A 23,599-nucleotide genomic window follows, 5' to 3' on the forward strand; every position below is an offset into this window, starting at 1 on the left:
TCTGTCAAATGATGTGTGTGTTCATGTGTCTTAGCTTTAGGTGTAATGGCTGTGTGAAAAATCTGAGTTTTTGATGGCTAAAATGTAAAAGCCTCCAGGGACTCTCCTGCTCCAGTTAACACTACCACTTCTGACTATATGCTCTAATAGCAACTGTCCATCAGCTTTTGTGTTAAAATAAGCCACTGTTTTCTGTTACTGACTTTCCTTTTCTTCCAGTGGGAACGCAAAAGGTTCATTAAATAAAAAAAAAAAGCACTGGTTGGCTGCAATTTCCAAGAAAATTATAGTTAATGTGGAGCTTTCAAAAGACCAAAAAAGTATTGCAGATGTGCACTCATACTCTTTCAAGTCTTCTGAAGCCAATGTGTGACAAATCAAAGCTGATTTGAAAAGGGACTAAGTAGCTGTTCAGGCCATTAAATATTTGAATGAAATGGCAAAGATACTGTGTCGATCTGTAATTATCCCCATAGTTTAGAAATAGAATGCAGTCTGAAGACTGTAAACCGAGATTTCCCCCAGATCTTCTCAACATAGTTTTCAAATTTGAGATTAGGCCTAGACAGTGAAAGTCAGCAGAGTCCTAAACAGTATCAAGCCCGGTTGGCTTTCATTTGCACGAAGAGAAAAAAACACTTTTCAAAATATGTATATGTACCTCCATCAAGAGAGGTTTGCGGCAACACATAGGACTGTGAATAAATGATGCCAGAATTTGATTTTGGGTGAGCTAGCCCCTCATTAACAAAAAAGCACAGAGACGATTTTATTTTCACAAATCATATGTTGCAGTTTTTCTGTGTGTGTATATCTGATAAATTACTATTCTAAGATGTATGGTGAACACGGATATATATCATACACAGCAGTATCTAAAATAAAAGTGATAAATGTTTATATATTTTTGAATATCAATAAAAAAAACTGATTTTTTTTTTAAGATTTTTTTTTTTACATGCCTGCTATTCGTCAACACAGAGCAAGCCTGGTAAGGATTATGAAAACTTATTCACTCTGAAGTGGGAAGCTGTGTATTGCAATAAGTAGAATGTAATTTTGTAAACAGATTTTCAGTTTTCAACCGCCTCTAGATAGTTCATCTAGACAGATCACTATCAAAGTCTTCAAAACCTTGCATTCCTGCTTCAACAAAGAGATTTTATTTCGGCCTGTGCTGCCCTGTGAAATATGCATACAAACCTCTAAATTGTCTCCAGAATATCGTAATGGATCGACACACAGTGCCAAAACCCCGAGATAAGAAGAGTGAATCTGTCTGATGTTATTAAAAGTTTGGCTGTAATAGCTATCGTCTCCTTATGTTTTGGTATAAGTCACATAAAAATACTAAGCCCCCCGGCCTCCCTACGATGATACACTTTCTGTGAGTGCATATGAGTGTACATGAGTAACTTTAGAGGAAATTCTTTGTATGTGTGTTGTGTGTGTGTGTGTGGGTGTGTGTGTGTTTTCAGGGCACTATGAGGTAACCCCAGAGGCGATATGCTATGTGTGCTTGTCCATTGGTCAGATTTCTCCCATTGATAGGAGAAATGAAGACTTGAAAGTGGTCATGTGCTATCTTGGCAAACTCACATACCAACAACGTCCCTGATCAAGAACATACAGGTATTTACCAGTATTCGTAGATAAACCAGCAATTAGCCAATCGTCCCATTCTAAATAACAAAGCTTCAAAACGTGGTTTTGTTTTTCCAGAGTACAGAATGTTTTATAATCATTCTTGTGATTTCAAAAGAATGGTTTTGAAAAACCTACATAAGATATATTGATATTGACGGGTCATTTTTTTTTGATAAGTTTCTATGAGAAGTCTTTAAAGAACAAGAATTTTAGTTGGAGCAATTTTCTGCACTGCGTATATGTGCTATAGGTAATTTTCGTGTGAATAACATAAAATAAAGAGTTTTCAAATAATTTTTGAAAAAATCTGTCTTCCATTGTTCGAACAAACATAAAATTAAATTGAAATGTATTTTTTTTCTATATTTAATCCTGCCAAAATAGTTTGCCAATAATTAATTAATTAATTGAGGGCACCCAAAGCCTTCTGTGAATGTGGCAGGGAATGAGAGGCAGAAAGTATATGCAGAATTACATTATGTCCTCATGGTTTAATACGAGTGACTTGTGATGGAATAAATTGCCCATGCTGTGATCTAATTTTTAGACCTGTAAATCCTCTCTTATAGGTGTGTATTTGTGCGTGTGCTTTATGAGGGTGTTGATGTGCTGGTTTGCTTGCTTTGAGAGACAGGTGGCACTAGAGCATGAGTGCACTCCAAATTAGTACAATTTATGAGAGGATAATCAGTGCACAAGGGTCTGTTGCAGAGAAGTCGCAAGTATTTATAGAGCCTTGATACTCACTGCTTGCTAGCCTCATATGACTTCTGTGGACAGTTCAAAGACATTTTTTTTTTCTCTAAAAAGCTCTTTATGTTCCTTGTCCAGGGCTGTATGAGTCAATCACTTTTTGATATGCACTATTCTGGGATGCTAAATAACCAACCCAATCAGAATACCCCTTTGGTTCCTGCAATCTGGCATGTCATTCAAGTTTTAACAGCTAAGAAAACTTAACCTATCTAGCAAGCTTAGCTTAAATGTTGTTTCGAAGTGCTGTGGGAAAGTGCCGTAACCGATTTGAAAGATACAATTTAAAAGTGAACACCATAAAAAGAGCAGTCAGAATTCCTCTGAAGGTGGAGACCTGGGGGCCAAAAACTAAGGAAAAATCAGTTCCACAAATGCTCACAGTGAGAGGGGGCTCTGTGGGCATAGTAATGAAAAGGAATAGCTGAGTACTAATGAAGTACAGTTTGATACCCTAAGGATCAATACCTTCCGTTCTTTAATAAATTATCCCGCCAGCAGATATATTCCAACTAGGAAGGAGTGGGAAGCCGGAAAGCAAGCGAAATACATGTATTACTTCAGCTTCTGTTATTGGCTAAAGTTGAGGTAAGCACATGAAACAGATGCACATTTTATCTTGCCAGCAGAGGTGCTTTAACAGTGCTTTAGGCATTGCTGCAGTGAACTCTTGATGTCTGTTTCCTGCATTTGTTGTCAGGTACTTGGAGAAAAGCTGTGTAACATTTACATTGTATGCATTTTGGTAGATGCTTTATTTATCCAAAGCGACTAACATTGCATTCAAGGTTCACCTTTCATCAGTTCTTGCTTGTCCCTGGAATTGAACACACTGCCTTTTTTTGGACTGTTGCAAGCTGTATATTGGCAGGGGGTTATTTTATACTAACTGACATGAGATAGCCTTAAAACACCAACCTTTTTAAAAAAGACTGTGTTTGTGCCCGAATAAAATTATGTGATTAAAATTGTGGTATAAGGAGTTTGTTTAAAAAAAATCTTTCTTTCTCTTTTTCTCCTCTTTTTTAGGTTAATGTTTGATACACAGAAAGCCCCTAGAAAACGATCCTGTCATCTGAGCATTCTTCATGTATGGTCCCTGATCATCGGTCAGCCACTTTAACTGTCTCCGCATTTCCTACCCATCCGCTGTGTTAAACCCCATCCAGCACGGATCAGACACAATGGACAACAGATTCACATCCACTTTTTCTTGGGGTTTTTAAAAATTTTCCACCACTCCAACAGCGTCACGGGTGTATCACAAAAAACAGATGGTAAAGGGACTGAACTGCCTGTGCGCATGCCAATGTACATTACACCATACTCTCCTTCTCCCTCTAAGGTAATCTCTCTCCTGAAGCATTTTCTCAGATTTCCTCACACTTATTCAGTGCAGAAAAGTAAATATGTTTCATCATGAGAACGATTTATTTAAAATTTATGGGAACTCTAATGATTTTTGGCATAAAAAAAAAAATCAATAAGTTTGACCATATAATGTATTTGGTATTGCTACAAATATACCCCAGCGACTTCTGAAGAACTGGTTCTGGGGTCAAGGGGTCCCCCACCCCACTTGAGAATATATATTGAGCATTATTACGTTAAAAAATGTAATCAGTGTCAGAACTTTTTAACATAAATGTTCTCTGTTCTAAAGGTTCACTCCGTATTTTTTGATTTGTGAGATGAGACTATTTGCATAATTATAGTCTAAACAAAACCAGGCCTGTGAACTTTTAGGGCATTTTGTGTTTTTTTTCTGTCTTTTTTAAAGTATGCGTTTTTATGACTACATGACCAAGATGATTTGTTGTCAAATATTTTTTCATTCTGTTTCATTTCTAATCTTTCTATTATACAATAAGTAGTTCTATAGTATAACATTGCTTTGTGTTTGTATGTACACTTTTCACTCATGCTCACAGATTTGGGCTGGATTTTCAGCTGCTGTGGATCTGAGCCAGAGATTTTCAACATATTCTCCCAGCTCTCCTTGTCAGTACTTACTGATATACACTTGAGTGCTATTAGACTGTGTTGACCCCACCCACTGTAATTAGGAAGTTATTTATTGAGCTCCGCCATTGTTTGGTTTCCTATAAAATCTCCAGTGAAAGGCCCAAACAGGCCTGAAGAATTCCAGAATGAAAGCAGAGAATGTCTGAGTCTTCACTGAGAAAGCCACAAATGAATGTCCTCTTTCTGTTCGGCTGTTTTGTGCCACTTTTCACTTCATCTCTGTTTCTTTCCATTTATATTCTTTTCCAGTAACTATTTTTTGGATGAATTAGCACATGCATACTATCTTATCATCTCCACATCTTACCATAATTGTGTCTGTTCAGTACTTAGTCTTGTTTAAATTTTCTAGACATGGAAAAAGCAAAACTTGGCTCTAAAAGATGTGCTAATGAAAGTTAAAACAATGATCATTTATATTTACTTACTTACTAACATTTTTCACAGACCACCTCTTTCTGTCATGTATCAACAATTGTAGCATACACTCATCTAGCCAGTTTCCCTTGGATCAGTGGGCAGGCTCAGCTATTTCTTTCTTCCAATTTTCAAATGAAGTTGAACTGCAGTTTACATCAACATACATTCATAATGTCTGGGTGGGGGATGGACACCTCAGTGTTTCACCAGGGGCTATCATACTGCCTCTCCCATTCAGCATCAACACCCAGTTTATATAACTTCTAATTACAATCCCATGCTTGCTGCAGGGTATTAAGAATACTGAAATACAATCAGAATTGAGTAGATCTGCACTGCTGGGAAAAGGGGCTTTGTTGTTTTATTCATTGATTGCATTTTTAAAAAATCCCTTCGGGAATTCAGTGCCAAGACCTTTAGCACTTTTAGAGCAAAGAAAATATGTATTCTGAAGGCCATTTAGATATTTTTAGACAGGAAAAAAAAGCAAGAAGACTAGAGAATGTGGCGTGGACAGCGGTTAAGATGTGGTTGAGTTTGAAACCTACTTCCGCAGGACACAAAAAAAAAAAAACAGCTTGGGTTACTAGAAACCACTTGGGTGCTAGAAATTCAGGCAAAAGATTTTCGTTAGTTATATATTTTTTTTTAGCAAAAAATATATTTTTAAAAATTAAATGAATTTAATTATATTATTATTGATCTTACTTTATTAAATGTATATGCTCAAATTTTAAACTTGTACTTTGTTGATGTTGGAGCAGCTGTTAGATTTAGTCCTGTGGCTCAGCTGTCGGACATGTTCAGAATAACACAATCACCAGAAGTTGGCTATCCAGGATAAAAGTAAAAGCAACAGAGGCTTGACAATATGTGATGACTTGATGTTTAAAAGAAAAGGTAGTGTTTAAAAAACATATGGTAGGATTCAACCTGAGATTGATCACAAACAGGTACCTTTAGGCCATAGACTGTATGAAAATTTTCATGTTGCGATTAATTGCTAATTCTTTTATCACGGTATATGGTATTATCAATGTATTGGAATAGTTGCACCAAACCCGTGTTGTCAAACTATAACAGGGTTTATAAATTGTTTTCTTATAACAAAAACGAACTAAAACATTATATACAAAAAAGTTTAATACCACAAAAACGATAGTGGTCACTGAGCGGCATCAACGTAAAAAAAAAATCATCCCGAGGATTCAAAGTTGCCAAACGAATTATAAACCAACGGACATAAAACTTACATTAGATCTCATTAGATTAAACTTACTTTAATGCATGTTACAATGATAATGAAGCCCATAGCTACATTTGATATTCGTTATTATCTTTGTTGTAAAATACAAAAAAACTGTAAGTTCATCTAAACCAAAACACAGGGCGCGACACCTTTTGATTTTAAACAATGTGTTATTAGATATTGAAATGACCTAAAGATTAAGAAATGTTTTAGAATATATTTTTCAGTGGCAGTTTATGTGTAACATACTTAAGCAAGAGCATTAAATGTAGCTTAAAGTGTGACCAAACAATAAGAATCAAAACATTTTACACACAATATCTAGGGCATGTTGTATCCCAATTTTTTATTTATTTTTTTAAAGTGAAAATACATAGCCTCTATTAAGGTCTGAAATATTTAAGGGATTGTGGTGCTATGTGATTAACACCCTCATAGCAGAATACAAAGAATCGCGAATGACTTGTTTTTAAAAAACACCGCGCATACAGATAGATATATATCTATTAAAAACCTTTAAATAAGTATTTTGGCAGTGACTATTTGAACTGTAGTGTAAATAGCATATTTTCTTCGCGATGGCTGCTATTAGTGAAAAGGATGCTTATCCAGTGAAAACTTGAATGCAGTATTGATGCTAATTTACACTAAGTGCAAGCTATAGATTATATTTACACTATGTCAAAATAGGATTTTCTGCTCGTTTATACTACTTGCAAATAGTGGCAATTATGTGCACCTCAGTATTGTAATTTAATTATAAAACAGTATGCAATAATAACTATTGAGTCGTAAATATGTAATTCAAAATTTTAAAAAATGGATGCCCACTTTATTGGGACAAAAAGCCCTCAACTACACCTACCCTAACCATACACCGATACTTTATTTTCAAAATTTGATTATTTCCTTCATTTTTATTACAAATAAAGCAGCATTTTAATGTGATGTGATTGGAAATGTTTGAAAGCAAGAAAAAATTAGATTCACGGCATGTAAAGTCGCGAACCCGCCACGGCGCGATGCGCAAACTCGCTTTTAAGGGGATGGGCGATGAGACTCTGAACTGGGTTATTGCATGTTATGCCCAAAAAAAAAACCGCCAATACTCATTAAGAGAATAGGAACAACCATTTTAGACCATGCACCGGGAGCGCGCCAACCATTTTCCCGTCATTAACTAGCAAAAAAGTCATATCGGACACACCCTGAGTTGCACCTGCCCATGAGTCTGTGTACGCTTTTCGGGACCATTCGATTAGATCGTTACAAAATAGGGCCCATGGAGTGTATTATGGCATCCAAAGAGTACAATTTTTGCATTATTCAAATTTTATTTATTGTATTATTATTATCATTTAATTTTTTTAAATGAATTATTTTTATATATATATATTTTTGTAGTGAATAATTGGCTAACCCAGGTAGTGTAGTTAAGTGTAGTGTAGGTTAAAGGGATCGTTCACTCAAAAACTGGAAATTTGTCATCAATAACCTCACCCTCATGTTGTTCCAAAACCTGTATAAGTTTCTTTCTTCTGCTTAACACAAAATAAGATTTTGAAGAATGTTGGTAACCAAAAACATTTGCTGGTCCACACAGGCTTCCATAGTATGGAAAAATACTATATAAAAATCAGTGGAAGGTAGTAGACACTTGATGTGAAACAGAGCTAGTTTGTCATCACAATCACTGTAAAAAAATGTCATTTTCATGCTTCCTGTGAAAAGATGTGTAATATTAAGCACACCACAGACAGTGTGAGAACAAAAGGATGTGTTTGCAGTATTTGCAGCTGTCAGTAATTACTCAGAGCAGACGTCTGATGCTGTTTGATGGTATGTGTGTTTTGAGCGTGTGTGTGAAGTAGTGGCTTGTATTTGTTTGTTTATCTGTTGTGTTTTGTTCTAAGGCTTGCAGGCCATTAACTATGATGACCCTAAAAAAGACTGAGTGAGAGAGTAGAGAGAGAGAGAGAGAGAGAGAGAGAGAACGCTGTGTGTTTGGATGTAGGGGTCGTCACAAGCTCACTGCATCTAACCCAGTTTGCACCAGATGCCCCAGCTCGGGCATGTGCGAGACAGTGCTAGAGGAAGCCAGCGCACATGTCAGTAAGAGGATGAGGAGGGAGAATGATGATGGAGGTTATACTGTCATTAGTTCTGAGTGTGTTTTCCCGCTCCCATCGCCATGGACGACAGCGTTTCCCTCACCTACATCGCTGTGTGTGTCTCTCTCGTGCAGTGAACGGAGCAGCAAGCGGGATCGGCACCCAAATCACACAGCCGAGACAGCAGCAGCGCGCTCAGACAAAAATGTCACCATCAGTGCCATCATCAGCTCAGCCACAAGCAGCCGCGGATCAGAGCTCCGCCCCCACAGACGCCCAGGTGAACGTGAGTCAAACACTAAATAGATTTGAGGGCCATTGATGTAGATTCACTAAGTTACTCCAGGGGAACAGAACCTGTGAGTTGCTTGAATAAAACACCTTCTCAGAAAAACACACTATACAGACTGATGAGGATTAGAGTAAAACAACAGAGGGCTGGGAGCTGGGGACTGTGACGTTTGGCTGTTAAAGGAAAAATGAAATGGTCATATTGGAATTACTGATTTAATATTAAAAATATTTTAGCAAATCAAAGCATGTTGCTTTCTACTTGTAAACCAGTCTCCAGATTTATATCAAATATTGATAATCTATATAATATAAATATTTTATAAAATATCTATTATATTTTTATATAACAAATATTACATTAATATTACAGTACCGTTCCAAAATTTGGAGTCAGTACGTTTATTTAGTTTAGGAAATTACTTTTTTCAAGTTGATAATTTAGTTGATCAGATTCTATTTTAAATAAATGAGAGTTCTTTTAAAAAACTTTCTATTCATCATAGAATCCTGAAGGAAAAAGGTATCTTTGTTTACATAAAACAGTATTAGGCAGTACAGATGGTTCAATAAATAGATATATAAATAATAAATATTTATTGAGCAACAAATCAGCATATATACTGATTTCTGTAAGAATCACGTGGACATGAATACTGGAGTAATGACTGCTGAAAATTCAGCTTTTGCCATCACAGAATAATATGTATTTTTAAATATATTAAAATAGAAAATAGTTATTTAAAATTGTAGTAATATTCAAATATTATCTGTTTTACCTGTATTGTGATCAAATCAAAAATGCAACCTTGGTGAATCTAAGAGATTTCAATTATAAACATTAAAAAGTCTTACTGACCCCAAACTTTTGAACTGTAAGTTGATATTTTATGTGTATATATATTAAGTAATTTTCTTATCCTTATTCACTCATTGCAGCATTGCAAACCAATTTCGCATGCACATCATTGTATACATACAGTGTAGATGCACAAATACAAACATTCTTGTTGTTTTTGCATATGCATTTGTGCAGAATGTATGTGATGAGACTGTATGTGATGGGGTGAGGACGTCATCCTGACCGCAGCTCAGCAAACACACAAGCATAGTTAACAGAGTAAAGAGGATAATGGGGATTTCAGACAGTGACATGCTCCATAAAATAGAAAAATGCATTATATTTATTGAATGTTATGTGCCGCCAGAGGAACTCATTTGTGAAGTGCTCAGTGTTTTGACAGATTAAAGCAAAGAACCTCAAAGAAAAGAAGCCCCACATCAAAAAGTCATTTACAGCTCAAACTAATGATTTATTATTCATGTATAATTATCCTTTATCAAAATCACAAAGCTTCACATTTGTGTTTTTTTTAGCCTCCAGTCTGCTTGCCCCACTAGCGCGCCATTGTAAAAGCAAGTCCCAGATGTGGTTCATGCTGTTTCACACCGCATGCATAACAACAGTACACAAGCTGTGCTGCAGCTTAACTGCCATAGCAGGCTCTCATTGTGCTTTCACACTAACTGTGTTCCTAATGCATAAAAGAGCTGCAGCTTTATACAGAAACAAAAGGGATTTTTGGTTAACCAAAGGTGTGTGTAATGAGAATTATGTGATTGTGAGCAAGGTGGATCACATTTACATCCAAATAATAATTCATATGGAACTCGAACTCTATAAACTTCTTAAATGATCTGGATTGACTCTAATGATTTGCGGTGTTCGGCTGCCTGTCAGTGTTTAAATGTAATGAAGGCAGATAGATGTATTTTTGTGAAATGTCAAGTAGATGACTCTGTTATTTTGTCTTTCTTTATAAAAGCCAATAATGTAAAATGTGTTAATAAAATGGGTTATAGTGTTTTCAATGTATTTTCCGCTGCATTCAGCACACTTAGAAGTGGGAAAAATAGCCTCAATAGTGAAACTTTATGAGCAAAATAAATATTTGCTGCTATGAGCATGTAGTGTGAAACAAGCCTAAAATTTATATATCAGTTTTCCTGTGATGTTGGTTATCATCGGTTATATTCTGGCATATAGCTGCATTTGAGTTATATAAAACACATATGTAAAGGAAACAATCAGGTCCCAGGGAAGGTGAGGTGACTGTGCTGGAATCAGAGAGACAATGAAAAAGGGAAATGACAGAATACGAGTGGTAACGTGTGTGTGTGTGTGTGTGTGTGTGTGTGTGTGTGTGTGTGTGTGTGTGTGTGTGTGTGTGTGTGTTTAAGGAGGGGGTTTTGTGGTATAGACAGATATGGAAAACAGGAGTGACATACATCTCAGTATGAAGGGACGTCGCTTTGTACTTCCTACTGGGTCTCAGTTATTCTGACCTACTTGGCTCTCCCTCAGGGGCAAAAGGCACACAAAGTTTTTATAGGTCCTCATGTCTGTCTACATTAATTTGTGCAAAATATTTGTGCAGAAAAATGTGTGTGTGTGTGTGTTTGTGTGTGTGTGTGTGTGTGTGTGTGTGTGTGTGTGTGTGTGTGTGTGTTTAAATGCTGTACATTTCTGCTCGAAAAGACTTTAAGACATGGAGGAATTCTGATTGATTAGACTTAGCTAAGGATTTTAGTGCATTATATTTTATAAATCAATACTGAATAAAATTCTATTCATACACAGTTCAAAAGTTCTACTTTTTTTTAACAGTACTTTTTTGAATATTTCTAATCAGCAATTTTATCTATCAAATAATCCTGAAAATAAATGTATCATGGTTTCCACAAAAAGCGGCATAAACCTTTAAAAAAAAAAAAAAAAAAACATTGACAGTAATAAGAAGCATTATTAACTGAGCATCAATAATAATTGATAATAACAGCAGAAAATTAGCATATTACAATGTTTTCTGAAGAATCGTGTGACTGTGAAGAATTGAGTAAGGGCTTCCGAAAATTTAACTTTGCCTTCACAGGAATTAAATACATTTTAAGATATATTAAAATCGAACAAAGTTATTTTAAATTGTAATATTTTTCACAATATTGATGTATTTTTGATCAAATAATTGATCAAACTGATGAGCATAAGAGACTTCAATAAAATATTACTGACCCAAACTGGGCAGATCACTCATATATAAAGGAGGAAATATACACTGGTATATTTGGTAAAAATATCATAGTAAATCGGGGAAAGCCCCTGGCACCACTAAAAGGTTAATGCCATGCCCTTGAACGGCTGTCAGGTCTATGTTGGCTCTTCTTTCGTCTTCCTGTCATTCAGCCTGGGCCTCTGGAATGTTTTCTCTAGTGAGGAAACTTTAGACGTTAGTGAAGAGAATGACTTGGAATAGCAAGCATGTAAGTCATTACTTACTTGCTAAAGGGTCTATATTTATGTTTTGCTTGTTGTGCCCTTGTTTGAGTGTGTGTCTTACTTGCTAAAGTCAGTTTTATTTATAAAGCAGATAGCTCTGGCTTTGTAATTTGATTGGCTGAATTTCAAAGGCTACATAGATTTATCCATTGTTACAAAAAATTGGTTTGGTCTTTAAGCCTTTTCAGTATTTTTCAGGCACATTATGATGTTGTCTGATAATGTAATACCTCCAAAGAGTCCTGTAGTGATTATGTATCTTTGTAGATCAGTCCTGAAGTTAGCAAAAAAAAGTTTGATTGTTTCATTGGATTTTGGATTATTACAAAAATAAGTTCTGTGACAACGTTTATGATTCTTACACATTTTGTTCATCATGGCAATGTTTACATATGAACACAACATTTATGAATTTTTAAACAATCACCAGAAAAAAAGCTAAGTGTAAGCTTAAGCTATATACGAACTACACCACGGTCGCATGATGTGAAAATCACCACCATTAAGCTTCTGACAATTCTTTCAGTCTTTTTTTAAAGAATTTTCCCTAAGAGATTGAGTTAAAATAGTTTGCAAAAGTGTGATTGTAAACACAATGAGGCTGTTAAAATCAGAGTAGTAGATAAGTTTACCCTGTTCGTCCATGACAACTTCTGTAGTCCCATTTAAACACTTGTTAACAAGTGGCCTTTTTTCCAAGACAAGTAAAACACTAAAAAAGCACAACGGGGTATTACTGATGTATTTTATACAATAAACATGAAAATGTCTTTAGCTTGTGTTAATTCACAGACATTATTTCATGCATTTAACAATAAACCCACTCAAAAAAAAAAAACAGACTTATGTTAAAGACATAGCCTCTATCAGAGCGTCATCACCAATGACAGATGTCTTTTTTAGTTCCTCCCCTTCCCCCAACTCACTCACTCAGGACTGTTTGACTTTGATTTATCTCGCTTCTCACGGAAGCTAATAGCCCAGAGTCATAATGAGATATGTAATCCTTATCTAATGCAGCTTCTAACTTTTCAAAGCCAACGTCTGTTAAAAGGAATGTCACGGGTTCAATACAAGTTGATTCAAAATCAAGTTAAACTCTGTCGAAAGCTGTCAGATACTACGGAATATTATTTTAAATCATTGTGCTAATAGCCATGTCTGTAATTCATGTCCATATTCGTTATGTTCATTTTCATTTGGAGTTGTGAACCTGAGAAACACATCTATGCAGGTTTATTTTGGAAAAAATAAGAGGAATAGGATGGAGGGTGGAGAAGAGAGAGATGTAGGAGTTTCTCACACTTGTTTACCACTCCCTCGCTTCCTGCTTTTCTTTCTGTGGTACAGCTCAGACTGTGGCTCTGTGAGGGGGAAATGAGCTGTATTCGAGTCAAGCAGAACACTAACACACATGCAAACACACACTATTAGCTGCGCTGTGTGCTTCTTTTGTCTCTCTCAGTGGGGGAAGCACATTCAGCAGTGTGGGACTGTGGGCAAAATGGAACAGATCAGACCGCAGTACTGTAAAATAGTCTGCCCTCTGGTCGCAAAGAATCAGCTCATAAGAGTTATTCAGTTAACAAAGGCCTCATTTAAAAAAATAATCTTTGTGAAAATATTGTGGAAATATACGGCAGTAAAATAAAATAACTTGTAAAATATAATATTGTTGTACTTGGGCAAGGTAAAAAAATGTTAGCCTGAATGCAATGTAAGTCGCTCTGGATAAAAGCGTCTGCTAAATGCATAAATGTAAATGTAATAAAAGTAAGGAGCAAGTTGAACCAAAAATGAAAAGTCTGTTATCATTTATTCACCTTCATTTCATTGTCTCTTTGAGCTCGGTCTCAGGAAAATGTGTATCAATATCACAATTTTTTTGTGTGTGTTTTGCGTGCTATTTATGCGCAGAAACTGACTTCAGCGTGCATACGAGACGCAAGTGTTTGGCATGCAAATAAAATACATTTTTTCGTGTATACGATATGCACTTTGTTGGCATGCATATGACCCACATTTTGGCGTACATACTGTATAATACGCACCTTCCCCACATCCCTAAACCTGACCATTGTGATCATTTCAGTCAAATCTAACAGTTTATAAAGTACAGTTCAGCCCGGCTTGCTGTGTGAACCTTTTCAACTGTGAGACTGTTATTAAAGAAGGATGAAACCCACTAATAGAAATTGTTATTATTTTTAGTTGAATATTTTATTTCACATATGGGAAGCCAATCATTTCAAAAGTTGTTTTGAAGTCTGAAAGGTATAGTAGCAAAAACAGTATAATTTTAGGGGTCAAAAAGGAGGTGGAAAATGGTCAAGTAAAACTAAAAATTTTGGTGGTAGAAAAAATGAAGAGATATGACTGTAGTTTGAGGTAGCTGTGTGAGACTTTAGTGCTCAAAAATGTGAGTGTAAATGTGTTTATTGCATATAATGATTATTTTACACTAGTAGCTGCCTCTGGTTGTAGCAAAACACTTTTGGAGGTTGATCCTGTGACTTCATCTGATGGGCTTTTCTTTTTAATAAAAAAGTTCATGTGCATCTGTGTTTGTGTTTCCACCAACTTTTACAACACGCTTTGCTTCTTTAACCTTTTCCATCTGCCATTTCCTCACTTCTGATGATGACCCCTAAAGGGTTGGCACAAACTCTAAACTGTGTAACAAAAAGGGAAATTCTTTTATTTTCCTTGTTTTTTTTTTTGAGCTGAAACTGTCAGACGATATGCTCACTTTAAATTTTTTTTATATTCTGACACCTACTAATAATCCCTTTTCTTTTGTCACATATTATCGTATTTGTTAGTTGTCTTATTCCTTTGGCCCATGGTTCTTTGAATCTAACAAAACCAGGTTATGCAAGGTCTGTCATATTGCGGAGTTGCATCAGTGTTGTTCCTAAACTCATTGAATTGAGCTTAAATATAGTCGATGTTTGGCTCAGTAATTGCTTGCATGCAGCTGTATTTTATGTCTGTTATTATTATGATAATACTATTGCTGTCATTTACATGAATTGAAAACTTCTCAATTCAGATTATATTCATTAAACTACATTACCATACAAAATACAGCTTCTATTCATGCAAATAGATGCATAAATAAGCCCAATAAATATATAAATAATTGCAGATGAATTACCATCCTTAGTGCATGGAATTCTAATCTGCACTGCATTTCACATTCTACTGGCATTCACTCAGACATCCTGCTGTTAGAAAGTTCTCTTTTGTTGTTAGTCTGTCTCTCAGTTCTCAGGTTCATTTATATGCAGATGTATGTCCGTTTTGGGTATTTGTCATAAATATATGTTGATGAGGGAGACCTGGGTATTTCCGTACTGTCTGTCTGAATTAGCCGTGAAGCAGATTTTTGTCATCTCACCAACAGGGATGGAAAAGTGGGCAAATCCAAAGCTGTAAATGTGTCTTTTTCTGTATTACGATCCTGAGTGCTGGGTTTGGGTGTCTGAGATAAGGACTTTTAGGAGTGTGTTGAATTTTTTATGTGCATGATATATCGCTGATCCCTTCCCACCTCTTGACAGGATGACAACTGGGGCGAAACCACCACAGCGGTCACCGGAACTTCAGACCACAGCTTGTCTCAAGAGGATTTGGCTGGCTTCGGGAAGGAGACGGAAGGTCCAGTAGAGAAACTGAACTGTGTACGCTTCCTTCCTTTGGCCCTCACCCTTGTCCTGGGCCTGCTGGTTCTGATCACCCCACTGTCCTTCCTGGTGCTGCCCCAGCTGATGTGGCCGGAGCGCCTGCAGGCTTGTGGTACTGCCTGTGAGGGCCTGTTTCTTTCGCTGGCATTCAAGCTCCTCATTCTGTTGCTGGCTGGTTGGGCGCTGCTTGTGCGACCGGCACGAGCCTCCCTGCCCCGGATAGCAGTGTTCCGCGCCCTGCTGGGGTTACTCACGCTCCTCCTGCTGCTCTCCTACTGGCTGTTCTTTGGAGTGCGCATCTTGGACTCGCAGGTATGGGCAAATGTGTGTAGTGACCATAAAGAGTCAAGAGAAACGTGTTGAGATTTGTAGATTGTGATTGTGTGAATATAAAATGGATAGTTTCAGCTGTTGAAATAAATACAGATATGCACACCTTTGAACGTGGATCATTATTTTTGTGATGCTACTGGCACTGAAATTACTCACTTCACTTATAGTATAACCTAAATTTAGACTAAGAACTTCATTTAACTTAAATGATTGTTTTTCTATTTTAATATATTTTAAAATGTTATTTATTCCTGCGTGTGTGATGGTAAAGCTGGGTTTTCAGCAGCCACTATTCCAGTCTTCAGTGTCACACGATCCTTCAGGAATCATTTTGATGTGATGATTTGGTGCTCAAGAAACATTTCTTCTTATTATCATTGTTGAAAATCATTATACTTTTTTTTACAGGATTCTTTGATAAAGAGAAAGTTAAAATTAACAGCTTTTATTTCAAATACAATCTTTTGTAACATGTCTTTAATGCCACTTTTGATCAATTAAAGTGTCTTTGTTGAAAAGTAATAATTTAATAAATTATTAAACTATTTTATAACACGGAAAATAAAGATAAAACAGGATGTCTTTTCTTTGAAGAACATTACTGAATTTAGTGCAGGTCATTTTGATTCCCTTTGCTTACTGCTTTACTATATGTGCTTGACAGGATGAGAACTACCAGGGCATAGTGCAGTTTGCAGTATCATTGGTGGATGCTCTGCTGTTCATCCATTACCTGGCAGTGGTTCTGCTGGAGATCCGACATCTGCAGCCCTGCTTTTCTCTCTGTGTCGTGCGCTCCACCGATGGAGAGACTCACCACTATAACCTGGGACAGCTCAGGTGCCCAGCTGAAAACAAATGACCAAACTTTGATTAAAATGACTATAATATGCTGTTTGATGGTCTGTTGCATGCTCTTTAGTAAAAAGTAAAAAGAAAGAGGAAGTCACTTCAAATTAAAGGTTCCAACTAATACTAAAAAGTTGTACAAAACCTAAATGTTTTACATTAGAAAATCATTTTAATGGTCTAGTTCTGTAGTAAACCATTTATTTATTGATGTGTTCAAGAATCTAGAAACCAGTAAGGAACCAGCCTGAGGAACCTTTTAGAGAATATATAAGCATATACACTACAGTGAAAATGTTTTTTGATTAGAAGAATTGATTTTGATTCTACATTGAAACATAAGAATCATTGAATATCCTTTATTTTAATACTGTTTTAATACTGCAAACCAACTATATATATTAACACAGAAATATTTTTCAGAACTGATTATATGGCTGAGCTGCTTTCTTGCTGAGATATTATATGTACTCGTCTGTGTACACAAAACTGTGTGTGTGTGTGTGTGTGTGTGTGTGTGTGTGTGTGTGTGTGTGTGTGTTGTGTGTGTGTGTGTGTGTGTGTGTGTGTGTGTGTGTGTGTGTGTGTGTGTGTGTGCACTGTTTAATGCATTAATAATGAGTTGAGGTTGGGCCAAGGGAAAAAGGTCCATTAATCACTCCATTACAGACACTCCCTACTTTGCCCTGCGTTACTTCCCCTCTCCCTTCCTCTCTCCTGCCCATCGCTTTCCTTTGTTCTTGCTCTCATTGTTTCATTGGCTGAACATTTTTGATCCAGTGTAGCTTCAGAATCAAGTGACAGTGCACACACACACACAAAGCAGAATAAAATCTATTGTTATCTGACATCCAATGACTCTGTTTAATGAAATACATGATGGGATTCTGTCTCTCTCTCTCTCTCTCTCTCTCTGTAGCATTCAGCGGGCAGCCCAGGTAATTCTTGAACACTATTATAAGGATTTCTCAGTCCACAACCCTGCCCTACTGATGGCTGCAAAGTCCAGGGCAGCTAAACATCTGGCTGGGCTAAAAGTCTATAATGTAGATGGTGAGTTTAATCTGTGTAAAATCACTGTCTGTTTTCTGACCTGACTCTTATTGTTCTCTTGACAAATACATTCTGAAGTCATTTTGGAATCCCTAAATAGGAAAGGCATCAAAATTGAGATGTCCTTAATACTGTACGTCAAATGTTTCTCTTAGACAGAAATGAGAGCCTACGTCTCCTGCTTCACAGATTATTGTCCTGAGAAAAAGTAATGCAACATGTCTCTTCTAGTTTTAGAAAAGATCAGTGTCACAAACTGCCAATCAAATGTCAGAGATTTCAACATGAATCTTTTTCAGCATGTTCGTCCAAAGTCAAATCATCTGAGAAGTGCAATCCATGTTAAATGCAAACCCTTACAATTGGTAAACCTCAGTACAACTTGACATGAGCTTTTAATGCATTTCATTTTAAATGTCATTTTAAAGCATGCACTGAATCACAATACATTCATTGCTGGGTTTACTTACTGCTGTTAAAGGAATACCAAAATTCAAGCAAAAATTAAAATTTGCTAGAAATGTACTCACCGTCAAGACATCTAAGATATACATGAATTTGTTTCTTATCAGAACAGATTTTGACAAAATGTAGCATTACATCTCTTGATTACTGATGGATGGTGTTTTCACTTGTTAACGGTGCTTCATCTGTGCATATTTCTCTCCTGATTCAGACAAGGTGACTTTTTCACTAGAGAAAGCAGTATGGATAGAGGAGTTGTATTTTAGCCAGTTGGAATAGTTTGAAGTAAAAACATCTCAATGACAGATTTGTTTATTACAAACATGCAGGTTTTTGCTTTAAAAGATGTTGATTGATCGACTGGAGTCATGGATTATTGTGATGTTTTATCAGCTGTTTAGACTCTCGTTCTGACGGCACCCATCGCAGCATTGGATCCATTGGTGAGCAAGTGATGAAATGCTACATTTCTCCAAATCTGTTTTGATAAAGAAACAAACTCATCTACATCTCGGATGGCCTGAGGCTGAGTAAATTTTAAACTAATTTGTGTTTTTGGGTGAACTATTCCCTTATCCTTTGTATATTAATATGTATAACAATTTACATACAGTAAAGAGCGTTATATCTGTAAATTAAAAAGTAAATTCTTTGTTTTGTATTTGACCAACCCTGTGCTTTTTTCTACTATATATAACCAATTTTGTTTCTAATTGTATCCCTCATGAGGATTTTTAATAGAAAAATCTGAGATAAGTTGAGAAAGTTGATACTTGGGATGAAGATAAAAATCTACAGTTGGTTAAATCAGCTAAAAGCATCAAGTCTCATAAGCTGTAAAGTAATATTGTCCTGAATTTATTAAATGTGTGTAGATGTGCTAAAACAAACACTCATACACACTTTTAATGCAGCAACTGTGTCAGACTCAGTTACCATCAACATCTAACGAATCTTCTGTAACTTTTCTTTCTGCAGAGTTTAAAGCCAAACTGAAAAGCTATCTTTTCGATTGTAAGTTCATACTGTATAATACATTCAGAAAATCCTTTCACCGAGACACTGAATTTTCAAGTGATCCACGTCGTGGTTTATTTGCTTGTGCATGCAGTCATTGTAACACAGTGCACAAGGTCACAGACTCATCCAAAAAACCATTGCATCAAGAAATCCTTCTACATGTCTTGACTACTGGAAGAAGGCACTCATCTTTGCACTCACTATGCTCTAAAAATCTGTCCAAAAAGTCAATATTTCTTCCTCACCCCATATCTCAAAACACTGTCCCTCTCTTCCTCTCTCTTTGTTTAAAATTCATGATGTGCTGTCACCACAAGAAAATTACATACACGTACACCTTGATGCAGAGATGCATACGTGGGATCAAGTTAACCCCTTAAGCACTCAAAACTTCCTTCATGCCTGTGGCTATTGAACCAGGCCAGGAATGTGTGTTTGAGTGTGAGTGTGCGCGTATATGAAAATCAGCAGAGTGTAGCTCTTTGTGCTTTGCACGGATTGTCAGAGTATTAATAATGCATCACTAGGAAGAAAACCCCACCCCCCCACCCCCCAAAAAATTCCACATCTTTTTTTTTCCTGGTTTCAAAGCGCTCTGAAATAGTGTACACTCAACTACATGTTTTTTTTCTTTGTGTTAAATTAGTTTTAGTATCTTGTTTATCCTATTTTTATGTGTATATATGTAAATACAAATAACAAGCAAGGAAGGGTGGTTTTCAAGATTCGCTGGTCCCATTTGTAGTATATGTGATTTGTCTGGAGGTGATTCAGTGAGCTATAGAAGAGATCGCCAAAGCTGCCCTGCTACCAAGGAAAGTCATGCTGCCCTTGTCATGCATTATTAATTATAACTGTGACCTGAATATGGATAAATATGCATAAATAATTCTGTTCACCGCATTACTATGCACATAGAGCTAATATGTATTACGTGTGATCATCATGGCCCTATTCCACATGAAGATGTGCTTGGCTGCCAGTGATCTTTTTTGCAATAAATGTATGCATTCAAAATGAATGCAGCATTCATTTGATCAAAAATGCGGTATTGTAAGGTCCCACAACGATTGGCCCAGAGGAGGTATCCAATGGTGGATGAAGGTTTCCTGCGTGTTCGGTCATTTCAGTGTGCAAAGTTATTAAATGTAATTGTTATTAAATTGTTGGGGAGATTCTTTAATGCATAGAAAGTTCTGAGCAGCATTTATTTGCAATAATAATCTTTTGTAACATGAATGTTTTTACTGTCACCTTTGATCTATTAAAAACATCATTGCAGAATAGTAAGTATTATTTTCTTTCAAAGAAAAAACATCTTACAGAACCCAAACTCATGAACAGTAGTGTATATGACCTGTATGAGAGAAAATAAACGGACAATAAAATGACTGCGAATGTAAAAAATAAAAAAAATATAAAATAAAAAATAATTATATTACTTATTAAATCGTCATAATAATGACTTCTGTTGAATTACACATTTGCATGATAATCTGCAAAGGTATCTGTCTTTTTTATAATATAGAACAATTTCAAAGTGACTTTGTAGGTTTTTTTTATTATTATTATAAATTGCATCTGTTCTGTCACAATGCTAATCTTTCTCTTTCCAGGTGCTGGTAGCGATACTGCAACAGCTCAATCTCGGGCTAAAATAGCAGCTGCCGCACGACAGAGAGACGCCAGCCACAATGAGCTGTACTACGAGGAAGCAGAGCATGATAGAAGAGTCCGAAAGCGCAGAGCACGGTAAGAGAAAACTATAGAGGGGCAGACTTTGTGAAACAAGAATTATGTGATACATTGTTGTTTCAATGAAAACTACTGCATCTTAATATGCAACATTTTCTCCTTCTAGGCTGGTGGTGGCAGTAGAGGAGGCGTTCACACACGTTAGACGGCTGCAGGAGGAGGAGAAAAAGAAGCTGCCAGGAGATGAGATGGATCCACGTGAGGCAGCGCAGGCCATCTTCCCCTCCATGGCTCGAGCACTGCAGAAATACCTGCGCACCACCCGTCAGCAGCACTGCCACAGCATGGACAGTATTCAGGCCCATCTGGCATTCTGCATTACAAACAACATGACTCCAAAGGTGAGACACTGTGTGGCATGTATCTAAACATCTCCTAATTGACACTATCAAAAATGTCCTCAAATATATATAATTCAAGTTCCCATAACAGGAGTGACACTCAAAAAATATTTAGGTTTAAAGTTAAATATTCAAATTGTATATACAATTTACATCCATTTGGATTACAGAGTTTTAATAAAAACTAATAAACTACATATGATGCATATTTGTCAGTCATACATAAATAAAACGGGTAAAAACAGATTTCTTTTCTAGTACTAATAAACTGAATATGTTTTAAATACATAATAACCAGGTTTATATATTTAGCATCAGTAAATCCTATTGGTTTTTAAACCCATGCTCATAACTAATCAAATATTGCTAGCAATAGTTTAACCATGTGAATAATGGTTTACACTGATTCTAAGCAATTTGAATAATGCGTTTTAATATCATTATTTAAAATTGAAATCAAATCAATGAAAATAGTTAATAAACATGCAATGATTTTGCAGAAATCTTAACCTGTTTATTACCCATTTCATGTATTTATGACTGGCATATATGAGGAATAACATTTAAATTTTGAGAATTTGAGAAGTTTCACTAGCCCTGTGAACCAGTAGTGCATGCCTGGTTTAAAACAACAACAACAACAACAACAACAAATACACTATCAATATCTCTTGCTACATCTGAATATGCCTATATCCATACTAAATAGTAGGTGAAAAACAGTACTTGAAAAGATTAGTATGTCCAAATTCTTAGTATTTGTAAAACAGTAGGCGAAAATGGATGACCTACTACTTTGGAAAATTGGAGAATGTGCATTCAGTGGATAATTTACTATCCCATGAGGCCACAAGAGAGGATTTGTGAATGGCGGGTGAAGCAACATAACTCATGCTGGTAGGTTACGTGACAGTAACAGCACGGGAGTTTCATTCATACTACTGATATACATACTTTTTAAAAACAGTCACAAAGTTTCAAAACAAAATACAGTATTTATTCATTCATCTTTATTTCTATAGAGATTGTGTCAAAGCAGCTTCACAGTGATAAACAGGAAAATAATCAATTATGGAGACAATTCAGATTCTAAAAAGACATTAGTGTCATTATTCAGCTCAAAAATATAAATAAAAAAATTCCCAGTCCCAAATATTACACACAACTTCTAATCAAATCAATTTAACTGTAGGATCTGACAGACATCAGTGAACAGATATGGGTGCTGTTGTTCCCTGCTAGGCATTTCTGGAGAGCTATCTGATGGCTGGGCCCACACTGCAGTATACGAGAGAGTGCTGGCAGACCCGGCAGTGGAGGCTGGTCAGCGAAGCGTCTGTCACCAGTCCCCTCCGTCACGGCTCTGAATTCCAGCTCAAATCATCTGACTTCAGCTTAGTGGTCACCAGCAAAGCTATCCCTCACCTCAAACTCCGTGAGGAGTACGTCCACCCCAAATCTCACAAGTTTGTACTACAACTGCAGTCTGAGACCTCCGTCTGATGGATTCGGTTGCTTTTGTTTGGTTTGGTTTTCTGCACCTGTAAATTTTGGACTAGTGCTATTTTGTTTGAAATTCTTTTTCACTTTTTCACAGTTTATAAATGGCATTTTACATAATGGATGTATTTTGATACAATATTTGTTATTACCAAGAACAGAGAAGGGAAAAAAACAAACAAAAAAATATATACATGTACTGTGTGTATCTGATTACCTAGTGCTGACTGGTGTGATTGTGCTGCTTGTCTGTATGGTTCTTACTTCATAGAACAAATGCTAATTACAAACTGTGATAAGCATCAGACTGAGGCATCATTGGTAAAGCTTTTGCAAGAAGATGTTGTTTAGGATATCTATGTTTGTGAGACTTTTTTTTTTCTTTCTTTTTTTTTTCAGTTTATCACAACAGAGCTGGAATTGCATAAGATCTAGTAAGGTCACAAAGATCGGGTTAGAGAGTCACATTTATCAATGCCATATACATAATAGTGGTATAATAGCCAAAACATACATTTTCAGCCTGTTGGATTTTTTTTTTTTATTTCTAACCATTTTTATTGGAGAAAAATGGGTAATATATTGTGAGAAAAAAAAAAACAGCCTTTTTTGTGATTAATAAATTGTGATTTGTAGATTGCCCCTTTTTTTGTGTGTGCTAATTAAATTGTGAATAAGGTATTTTTACATTTAATTTTTTTCAGTGTGTGTGCATCATCATTAAAGAATCATTAAAATTCTATGTCCAATTGTATATAGAGAAA

At 36.1% G+C, this 23,599-nt stretch overlaps 1 protein-coding gene across 1 annotated transcript; it reads left to right on the forward strand.

Annotated features, from left to right (window-relative positions):
- Positions 1 to 8,410: 8,410 nt before the first annotated feature.
- On the forward strand, positions 8,411 to 23,282 carry LOC122134539 (vang-like protein 1). Its single transcript, XM_042730948.1, has 8 exons — positions 8,411 to 8,485; positions 15,397 to 15,831; positions 16,517 to 16,692; positions 17,621 to 17,754; positions 19,198 to 19,233; positions 20,856 to 20,991; positions 21,101 to 21,335; positions 22,578 to 23,282. The coding sequence occupies exons 1-8, from the start codon at positions 8,411 to 8,413 to the stop codon at positions 22,836 to 22,838; spliced, it is 1,488 nt and encodes a 495-aa protein (XP_042586882.1). The 3' UTR covers positions 22,839 to 23,282.
- Positions 23,283 to 23,599: the final 317 nt, after the last annotated feature.

The sequence above is a fragment of the Cyprinus carpio genome, chromosome B9 (assembly GCF_018340385.1).
Source record: "Cyprinus carpio isolate SPL01 chromosome B9, ASM1834038v1, whole genome shotgun sequence".
NCBI classification, from domain to species: domain Eukaryota; kingdom Metazoa; phylum Chordata; class Actinopteri; order Cypriniformes; family Cyprinidae; genus Cyprinus; species Cyprinus carpio.

What these genes read in the sequence shown, in the direction of transcription:
- LOC122134539 (XM_042730948.1), top strand. Translation starts at nt 8,411, where the DNA reads ATGTCACCATCAGTGCCATCATCAGCTCAGCCACAAGCAGCCGCGGAT. An exon ending in TGCGCATCTTGGACTCGCAG is followed by an intron (nt 15,832 to 16,516) that starts GTATGGGCAAAT and finishes TGTGCTTGACAG; the next exon opens with GATGAGAACTACCAGGGCAT. An exon ending in CAAACAACATGACTCCAAAG is followed by an intron (nt 21,336 to 22,577) that starts GTGAGACACTGT and finishes GTTCCCTGCTAG; the next exon opens with GCATTTCTGGAGAGCTATCT.